Source organism: Ammodytes marinus, assembly GCF_949987685.1.
Source record: "Ammodytes marinus genome assembly, chromosome: 1".
Classification (NCBI taxonomy): domain Eukaryota; kingdom Metazoa; phylum Chordata; class Actinopteri; order Uranoscopiformes; family Ammodytidae; genus Ammodytes; species Ammodytes marinus.
Window position 1 is genome coordinate 35,977,594 of NC_137230.1, and position 11,353 is coordinate 35,988,946.

The 11,353-nt window shown below is 40.4% G+C and overlaps 1 protein-coding gene across 1 annotated transcript in view; it reads right to left on the reverse strand.

The window, feature by feature from the left end:
* The window catches only part of LOC307253813 (transient receptor potential cation channel subfamily M member 7-like), a gene marked incomplete at its 3' end in the record, with an annotated part of 38,437 nt that overhangs the window by 15,592 nt on the left and 11,492 nt on the right, over positions 1-11,353 (reverse strand). Inside the window, exons 2-3 of the mRNA XM_080031988.1 lie at positions 4,473-4,552; positions 488-526 (exon numbers count right to left, since the gene is read on the reverse strand). Coding sequence (XP_079888114.1) covers positions 488-526; positions 4,473-4,552 — 119 coding nt within the window. The remainder of the gene's footprint in view (positions 1-487; positions 527-4,472; positions 4,553-11,353) is intronic.

The window sequence follows — 11,353 nt, forward strand, 5'->3', positions numbered from 1 at the left end:
ATGCCAAAACTGTACCAACAATATATCAAAACCAAATTGTGTAACCGTATGGCACACAAAAAAGTAAAGGAAAGTAATGCATAATTGTATTAAAGAACTGCATTTATCCCCCTAAGGCCCATTCTGAGCCAGGAAAAACCCAGTGTGTGTGTGTGTGTGCGTGTGTGTGCGTGTGTGTGTGAGAGAGAGACACTGTGTGTGTGTGGAGTGAGAGAGAGTGTGTGTGTGTGTAAAGTAACTAAGTTAACATGAACCCTCTCACTCAGGTCAATCCCGCTAAGCGACAAACAATGACCGATGGAAACAAAGACACACACACACACACACACACACACACACACACACACACACACACACACACACACACACACACACACACACACACACACACACACACACACACACACACACACACACACACACACACACACACACACACACACACACACACACACACACACACACACACAGCAAACTTAACACTCACCGGACGAGCTGTTGGCAGATTTGACATCCTGGAAGGCATCTGGAAAGAATGTCATGGCAGAATAATTAATAAATAATTTATTTAAACGTGACACTACCTCAATATATAAAACATTTACAAAGATATAAACGACTGAATTAACAAGTTTCAAATTATCACTTCCTTCTCTTGATTTTAAAGGTGGAGTCAGTGATTCTGGAGAACGCTTGTTGTCAAAATCACTTTGTCAAAATCAGTGAATATCTCCTCACGATCTGCTACCTGTCTGTACTGTGTGTGCACGGGGGGGGGGGGGGGGGGGGAGGGGAAGATGGTGCTATTACACAGCCTAGGCTCTGTAAACCGGTATGTAAACAAAGTGACTCGGACCAACACTGTGAGGAGATATTCACTGATTTGGTCAAAAAGTGATTTTAAACATCAAGCGTTCTCCAGAATCACTGACAACACCTTTAAAAAATATATATTTAATATTTATTGTGTCGTGTGTTCACCTTTTGCAGTTGTGTGTTTGTGTTCTTTGTAAAAAAAAATATATATATATACAAAAATAAACTATTTAAAAAATACATACAGCTCTGGAAAAATGTAAGAGACCAGTCTGGATTTTTCTTAAATCTTCATCTCTACATTACTTATTGAAAATGCTCTTTAATGACAAAACATGTATTGTGAATTTGGTGGAAATGCTGTCAGTAGTTTATATTATAAAACCAAAATGTTCATTCTACTCAAACATATGCCTATAAAGAGTAAAACGAGAGACACTGAACATTTGGAGTGGTCTCTTAAGTTTTTTCCAGAGCTGTATGTATATTGAATAGACACAAGATATACTCTTAAAGGTGCAGTGTGTAATATGACATCATCAAGAAAGTTCTACAAAGTTCTAGAATGCAACACTCCCTGGGTAACCCCACCCCTTTAGAATAATAACAGAAGCTACAGTGGCCTTCAAGGACAAGAACAATTCTAAATGTTAAACAATGCACCTGATGACATTCCAACTATGACACTTTCAAGATGGCGGCACTAGGCTTTGGTCCAAGATATGCAGGAATATGGACATATATGAGACCCTTTCAAAAGAAAAAAAAAATTCAGCTATTATGCACTAAATTAAATGTACTTATGGATATTATAATTACTTTCTACAAAATCTGCTAGGAAATAAAACCCAAAATTCTACACACTGCAGGTTTAAGTTACAGAAGCCTACAATGATCTTCTCCGTTTTGAGAAAAGGGGATTTCGGCAGACCAAGTTGTTTGAGGACATAACTGAAGGTCATCTGTGAGTTTGGCACGAGGCCACACACACGCGCACACACACACACACACACACACACACACACACACACACACACACACACACACACACACACACACACACACACACACACACACACACACACACACACACACACACACACACACACACACACACACACACACACACACACACACACACACACACACACACACACACACACACACACACACACACACACACACACACACACACACACACACACACACACACACACACACACACACAGTTTAGTGAACGCTGCCAAGAAACCTCTCACTGTGATAATAGTCACATGCAGCTCTTTGGGGCCAATGTTAAAGGTGCAGTCAGTGATTCTGGAGAACGCTTGTTGTCAAAATCAGTGATCGAAAAACCCTACTAACATCCTACTCATACTCATTTTGACGTCAATTTGAGTATGTTGTGGTTGTGTGTGTGAGTTTGTGTAGGCGAGAAATGCACGGATGAGTACTAACTTCGGGGAAGATTTTGTGTATGGATCGAGAGGATACTTTCCCTACTCAACCGCCCCACAATGCATTGCGTCTTTTAAAAACGGCATGGAATATGTTTCTCAAATTCTTTATTGCTTCTGTATTACTTACTTCACTGTAAACGGTCCGACGAACCTCGCATACACAATCTATCGTTAAGTAGACAGTATGTAGTATATACATGTAGAGTATGTAGGAGGGAGGACGTTAGTAGGGCTTTTAGTATGTAGTATATACATGTTGAGTATGTAGGAGGGAGGACGTTAGTAGGGCTTTAACAACACAGCCAATATTTTCTCAGTTGATCTCTCGAGTATAAATAAAGGTTAAATCAAATGGGGGGGGTCGGGGTGGGGGGGAGATCAAAAATCGCTAACAATGGTGTCTGCGGTAGTGGCTATACTCTTGACTTATACTAACACATCCAAACTCCTCTTGGACAAACGGCACGTATCATAGTTAACAGAGAAAAGCCAAATGGCAAATCATTTATGTGAAAGAAAAACACAGTGAAGGAGAGTAACTCAGTGTCTCGGAGATGTTGTTGCAAGATGTCGTGAGAAGAAAAGGAAGGAATGGAGAAATGCCTCTGAGCTGGTGGTTGAATAGTAAAACCATGTAACTTAGGGGACACTACAAGATGCATTCATGTGCCGTAGGATAAGTGGGAAAATAAGTCCCTGAATTATTTTTTTTCGCTTTTCTGATGTATTTTAATCTTGATGTATTTGATGCCCCCTGTAAAGCACTTTGAATGGCCTTGTGTCTGAATTGTGCTATAGAAATAAACTTGCCTTGCCTTGAACACATCGGAGTCGGAAGCATAACTTAACAACACTGAAAGTCGGACAATTTGGGCAGCACCTGAACGCAGCATCAATATTGACTAACTACGGACTTGAACAAAATGTTCTATTATTTCTCCTTTGTCTAACTCTTCATAACTGGATGTCTGTTTACTCATGCTGCTGTACCTTTAACTGAGCTAGTTCAAGTGTGTGTGTGTGTGTGTGTGTGTGTGTGTGTGTGTGTGTGTGTGTGTGTGTGTGTGTGTGTGTGTGTGTGTGTGTGTGTGTGTGTGTGAGTGAGTGTGAGTGAGTGAGTGAGTGAGAGAGAGAGAGTGTGTGAGTGAGTGAGTGAGAGAGAGATAGAGAGAGTGTGTGAGAGAGAGAGAGAGAGAGTGAGTGAGTGAGTGAGTGAGTGAGTGGGTGAGTGAGTGAGTGAGAGTGAGTGTGTGAGTGAGTGAGTGAGTGAGCGTGTGTGCGTGAGAGTGAGAGAGTGCGTGTGAGTGTGTGTGAGTGTGTCTCATGTACACATGGTAACACTGGCCTGCTGCTAAAGCTAATATGAAACCCCTCCACACACATTTTAACACGGCTTTGTAAGATTCCTGAAAGTCTGAGAAAAATCCCCTCTGATATTCGACAGAAGAATTTGGTTCGTGAGTTTACACACAGAAAGGAATTATAGTTAAAAGATGGAGACAGCATGTGCGGAGAATGCTTGTTGTCAAAATCACTCTTTGTAGGGGGGCGCCCTTAGCTCAGTTGGTAGGGCGTCCCCCCCCCCCCCCCCCCCATGGGCCTCGGCCAGCAGCGGACCCGGGTTCGATTCCAGCCCGCGGTCGTTCTCTGCATGTCGCTCCCCTCTCTGCCCCATTTCAACTCTGTCTCTACACTGTCAATAAAGCACAAAAGTGCCAAAAAAAAATCTAAAAAAAATTATATAAAAGGGTATGTAAACAAAGGGGGTCCACTTAATCAAGCAACATGCCCATTTACAGAACCTTGGCTTTGTATGAATACAGGATTTTCTGTCAGCGCAAAACCGTACGTGCAGGTTAACAGCTTGTGAGGAGATATTCACAGATTTTTGACAACAAGCATTCTCCAGAATCACTGACTCCACCTTTAACACAGTAATTATTGTAACACACCTAAACACACCACACAATGTAATTACAGTGTTACCATGGCTCTCGCACACACACACAGGCACACGCACACACAGGCACACACACAGGCACACACACACACACACACACACACACACACACACACACACACACACACACACACACACACACACACACACACACACACACACACACACACACACACACACACACACACACACACACACACACACACACACACACACACACACACACACACACACACCTGTGGGGGTCCTTTGACACTGGAAGTATGTAGACACATTCCCTCTTGGTGAAAGCGCTTTCTATCCAGGGTTTCTGGGACTGTGGACAAAAGACAAAAAAAATATGTAACTTTATTTATTTTTTTTCATTTATTTTTTTTCATTTAACTTTTATTTATCCTCGAGAGACCAATTGAGGGGTGACCCTCATTTTCAATGACGTCGAGTCAAAACAAATTCAAAACAACAATACAAACAAAATATTCAATGCAAAAACATCAAATACACAACAAGTGAAGAGAAGAAAAAACAAAACGATTGAAACATTTACAGAGTGGGGAAGAGTGGCAGCAATTAAAAGGCATAAAGTACAATATAGTCTAATTAAAACAGTTACAAGTAGAGTTTGGCAGATCCAAGATAGTCTGTTTAAATTGGCCAAAGGATATGAATGTATTTAGTTTAATTTTTAGCTGTAAGTTGTTCCAGGATAATTTAAACAGGGACAATGTACAAGAGAAACATCAACAAACCCTGCGTTCCAATCCCCATACTTCTCCTACTATTTAGTATGCCAGAAAAAGATTTAGGATGTCCCAATACATGCACGTCAATTGTAGTATGCTGAAAATACAGAAACGCCCCACTAACTCCAATAGCATTTTGGAGTATTCATCTTTATTCTTGACATTTCTCGACAAAAAATCTTCCTCGTCGGATTTTTTTTTCTCTCCTGTGGCTCTAAAACTCTTCTGTACTTTAGTATGTAGTGTAGTAAAAAGACTAAAACTCTTCTGTACTTTAGTATGTAGTGTAGTAAAAAGACAAAAGTATGTGATTTGGAACGCAGGGTAAGTTTAGAGCAAGGAGAGATGCATTGTACCAGGTTTTAGCAAACTGCTATTTTTGACCTGTTTCAGTCCTTGGGCAGGTAACAATAAATACTACAAAACTAAAACAAGACACAACAATATCTAAACATGGAATTAGAAATTAGAAGAATAACATAATTTATGAGAAGTCAATCAATCAATTGGGGGCGCCCTTAGCTCAGTTGGTAGGGCGTCCCCCCCCCACCCCCCCATGGGCCTCGGCCAGCAGCGGACCCGGGTGCGATTCCAGCCCGCGGTCGTTCTCTGCATGTCACTCCCCTCTCTGCCCCATTTCAACTCTGTCTCTACACTATCAATAAAGCATAAAAATGCCTAAAAAAAAAAAAAAAAAAAAAAAAAGTCAATCAAGTTATTTATTAAACAGATGTATTGTGTTTGTTTAGGAACTAACTCAAGATATTTAGATATATTTCTGAAACAGTCTCATTTAGTCCTTTCTGGGACTATGGACAAAAGACAAAAAACATACATCGTTAGTGCTAGGAAATCAATCAATCAATCAATCAATCAATCAATCAATCAATCAATCAGGTTATTTATTAAGCCGATCTATTATGTTTGCATTGACTAAACTCGAGCTGTTGATGTTAAAAACACAATGATTCTGTGTGTAGTAGTTGAGTGTTTGTACCAACAGCACAGATTCTACCCTCGACCCTCAACTACAGGGTCGGTGGTTCGATCCCCAGTCTCCCCCGCCACATGTCCAAGTGTCCCTGGGCAAAGAGACACTGAACCCTAAATGTCTCCCCATAGTTAGCCTGCTGCTATCGGAGTATGAATGTGTGTGTGAATGGTAACGCTTGAAAAAGAGTCTCCGGTCACAATGGGATTTTATAAATAAAGGTTTAAAAAAAAAAAAAGGTAGGTAGGTAGGTAGGTATCTAAGAATGTAAAATAAATGAAAAAATGTACTTCATAAAAGTAGCACATACAGTTCAGGAGGCCACATCAGCTACAGGTGTCGGCCAATGTTATAAACTGCAGTGTATAATCTCTAGGATTTATGATTCAGGAATGTTCAATTAATGGCTGAAGCTTTATTGTTGAGCTCAGGGGAGATTAGGACCAATAATTCCACCATGCAAAGAGAGGGGAACCTGCAAACTTTTTTTGGCATTTTCAAGCTTTATTAGACAGTACAGAGTTGAAATGGAGAGACAGACAGACAGACAGACAGAGAGACAGAGAGAGAGAGAGAGAGGGGGGATGACCTGCAGTAAAGGTCCACAGGTCGGATTTGAACCTGGGACCACTGCAACGAAGGCCAGAGCCAATATGGTACGCGCTCTATCCACTACGCCACCCTGCAAACTAAACTAAATACAAAGCACTTCAACTATTCAACTCAAACTCAAAGAATATAATTGTCACTCACTCACTCACTCACTCACTCACTCACTCACTCACTCACTCATAACATAGTCTCTATACAACAGCCAGGGTTTGGATATGTTGTGAGGCAGGCGGTTAACAAGTGAGTTATTTTCTACTGGAGCTGGTCAATGTTTCCATGTAGTTCAACATAGACAGAGCAGATAATTAAAGGTGGAGTCAGTGATTCTGGAGAACGCTCGTTGTCAAAATCACTGAATATCTCCTTACGATCTGTTAGTGCTGTGTGTGAGCTGAGAACATATCCAGTGTTGTTAATACACAGCCTAGGCTCTGTAAATGGGCATGTTGCTAGCTGTGATGGGGACCTTTGTTTACACAAAAAGTGGGGACAGGTAGTGGGATCATGAGGAGATATTTATTTACTGAATTTGAAAAGTGATTTTGACAACAAGCGTTCTCCAGAATCGCTGACTGCACCTTTAAAACTGCTTTTAATAAATCAAAAAGGAAGCTGCCTTCACTCAATTCACATCAATGATCATTCTCATCATGAAAAATAACTGGCTAAATGTAAACTGGACCAACGCAAATGACACTGGCCCGTGTGTGTCACAGTTTATAGAAGTGATTACCAACTCTTATAAACTAAAAATAAAGGGTGTCTCTCCAAATCGTGGATTCCAAGTTCATCTCATTGTCAGCATTTTGAATTAAATCTAGAAATGCTGCCAAAATAAACACTGAAAGGAATCAATCAAACCCATTATCTATCCCTTAAAAGGTGCAGTGTGTAATATGACATCATCAAGAAAGTTCTACAAAGTTCTAGAATGCAACGCTCCCTGGGTAACCCCAACCCTTTAGAATAATAACAGAAGCTACAGTGGCCTTCAAGGACAAGAACAATTCTAAATGTTAAACAATGCACCTGATGACATTCCAACTATGACACTTTCAAGATGGCGGCGACTAGGCCTTGGTCCAAAATATGCAGAAATATGGACATATATGAGACCCTTTCTAAGGGAAAAATAAATAATAAAAAAAAATGTTCCGGCTAGTATGCACTAAATTAAATGTACTTATGGATATTATAATTACTTTCTACAAAATCTGCTAGGAAATAAAACCCAAAATTCTACACACTGCAAGTTTAAAGCACCCATTCTTAGTGACAAACGTCTTATCCAAAGATTCAGTTGCACAGCCTCCAAACAAAATGGCGACCAATAAAATGTTTTTGCCATTCTCACAATATTCTCAAAATTAATCATAATAAAAAAAAATACGTTTTCACGTAATGTGCAAGATTTTTTTTTCTTCAAATTTCAACATTGTAAAATGTAGTAAAATCAGAAATCAGTCAATACGTCATTGACCACTAAACAAACACGTCATCCCAACACCATCGACACGAGTCACTTTTACCTCAATATCATTCTTCCACATCTCCATGTCTAAGGGCTTTGTAGAGAAACATGCAACATAAAATCCTTTGTGGATTCCAACTACATTTGGTTTATGATTGATGGACACACTGACATTCCCCTCAGAGTGAGAGCGTCTACTGTCGCATTGAAAACCAGGACTTTAAGTTTGTCTTGTTTGTTTGACGTCAAATTTTATGACCATGATACCTTTTTTTCTTTAAAGATATTTCTTTGGCATTTTTATGCTTTATTGATAGTGTAGAGACAGAGTTGAAATGGGGCAGAGAGGGGAGTGACATGCAGAGAACGACCGCGGGCTGGAATCGAACCCGGGTCCGCTGCTGGCCGAGGCCCTTGGGGGGGGGGGACGCCCTACCAACTGAGCTAAGGGCCCCTATGACCATGATACTTTCACCTAAATTCCAATTTCTGATACCCGTTTTAGCCAAATTAAACTATTTGACGAAGATGTTAAGACTACAACTGACTAATGTTTTGAGTTGTCGTCGACTAAAACAATGAAGACTGGGGGGTGCCCTTAGCTCAGTTGGTAGGGCGTCCCCCCCCCCCCATGGGCCTCGGCCAGCAGCAGACCCGGGTTCGATTCCAGCCCGCGGTCGTTCTCTGCATGTCACTCCCCTCTCTGCCCCATTTCAACTCTGTCTCTACACTATCAATAAAAGCATTAAAATACCAAAAAAAAAATATATATAAAAAAATAAAAATAAACTTTGCTGGCAAAATGAACACTCTCGAACTTCCGAACAGGGTCTATAAAAAAAATTATGCGTTTCAAATAATGTTTAAAAAATCTAAATTTTAAAAAGGTTAATCTAAAATGGGCTGCATGTCATTGACCACTATACAAAAACACGTCATCCCAACACTTGACCACTGACATATGGCCACAGTCTCACACACACACACACACACACACACACACACACACACACACACACACACACACACACACACACACACACACACACACACACACAGTCTGACCGTAAGTTACCTTAATATCATCTTCTTCATCTCCGTGTGTGAGCGCTTTGTAGAGAAACATGCCAAAGAAAATCCTCTACTCATCTCCCGGTCAAACCACAGTAGCCACAAGCCTTTCCACACACTAAAAAAAAGCACTGGATCGTCGGTATGTCTGTCCCCTAGCCCCCTAGCCCCCTCAAAATAACCAACGCTCTATTTCCACACAGGACTGGAAGTTTAGGCAATTTTCTGTTAGCGTACAGGTCCGGGAAAAGTTAAAAACTAAGCTATCGGTGAAGTGTAGCCCGCAAGACTCCAACCAATGTTAATCTGTAGAAGAGCCACAGATGAATGTGTCTGTGAACCAACTAGATATTATAGGTGGTTGTCGGTGTGTGTGTGTGTGTCCGTGTAATTGTGTGTGTGTGTGTGTGTGTGTGTGTGTGTCTGAATGGGTGTGTGTGTGTGTGTCCGTCCCTCTGTGTTAGTGTGTGTCTGTGTGAGAATATGTGTGTGTGTGTGTGTGTGTGTGTGTGTGTGTGAGACTGGCTTAGTGGATGGACACACACACACACACACACACACACACACACACACACACACACACACACACACACACACACACACACACACACACACACACACACACACACACACACACACACACACACACACACACACACACACACACACACACACACACACACACACACACACACACACACACACACACACACACACACACACACACACACACACACACAGAGATTTATACCTAGTAGTTGTCTACTAAAGACACACCACCAACTGTGATCCACAAAACATTCTCCCAACGACAGAGGCCCTGCTCTTAACTGCTTCAGGAAGAGAGGGCAACGAAAATTCAAAATACTAAGATCAAACTTACCCTGTGTTCCAATTCACATACTCTTTCTTTTTACTACACTACATACTAAAGTACAGAAGAGTTTTAGTCTTTTTACTACACTACATACTAAAGTACAGAAGAGTTTTAGGGCCAGGAGAGAGAAAAATCAGATAAGCAAGATTTTTTTTTTTTATTATGTCGAGAAATGTCAAGCACAAAGACGATTACTCCAAAATGCTATTGGAGTTAGTGGGGCATTTATGTTTTTTCAGCATACTACAATTGATATGCATGTATTGGGACATCGTAAATCTTTTTTCTGGCATACTAAATAGTAGGGAAGTATGGGGATTGGAACGCAGGGTTAGGCCTGTTTAAAAGCCACAAAATGGTTTTCTTATATTTATATATATATATATATATATACGTATATACAGCTCTGGAAAAATTAAGAGACCAGTCTGGATTTTTCTTAAATCTTCATCTCTACATTTCTTATTTAAAATGCTCTTTAATGACAAAATGTATTGTGAATTTGGTAGAAATGTTGTCAGTAGTTTGTAGAATAAAACCAAAATGTTCATTCTACTCAAACATATGCCTATGTATAGTAAAACGAGAGACACTGAACATTTGGAGTGGTCTCTCAATTTTTTCCAGAGCTGTAGGGCAGCTGTGGTGAAGTGTGTAGGGTGGTTGACCCTCAACTACAGGGTCGGTGGTTGGATCCCCCGTCTCCCCGCCACATGTCCAAGTGTCCCTGGGCAAAGAGACACTGAACCCTAAATTGCTCCCGATAGTTAGCCTGCACCCTGCGTGGTAGCTGCTGCTGCTATCGGTGTATGAATGTGTGTGTGAATGGTAACGTGGGAATGGGAACAGGTCTCCCTTGAAAAAGAGTCTCCGGTCTCAATGGGATTAACCTGTATAAATAAAGGTAACAAAAAAATATATTTACATAAGGCAGTGACGTTATGATGTTGACTTTTACAGTTAGTCTAAATTCTAAATCCGCTGTGTCCACATATGATTTAAAGGTGCAGTGTGTAGAATTTCTTGGCATTTTTAACAACAGACTTGGTAGAAATGTAATACAATATTCATAAGTATGTTTTAATTAGTGTATAATAAATATTTTTTTCTTTTATTACCTTAGAATGAGTCTATTCAGCCCCGGACAAAATGAAGAGACCACTCCAAATGTTCAGTGTCTCTCGTTTTACTCTTTATAGGCATATGTTTGAGTAGAATGAACATTTTGGTTTTAAACTATAAACAACTGACAACATTTCTACCAATTCCAAAACATTTATTGTCATTAAAGAGCATTTCCATGAAGTAATGTAGAGATGAAGATTGAAGAAAAATCCAGACTGTTCTCTTAA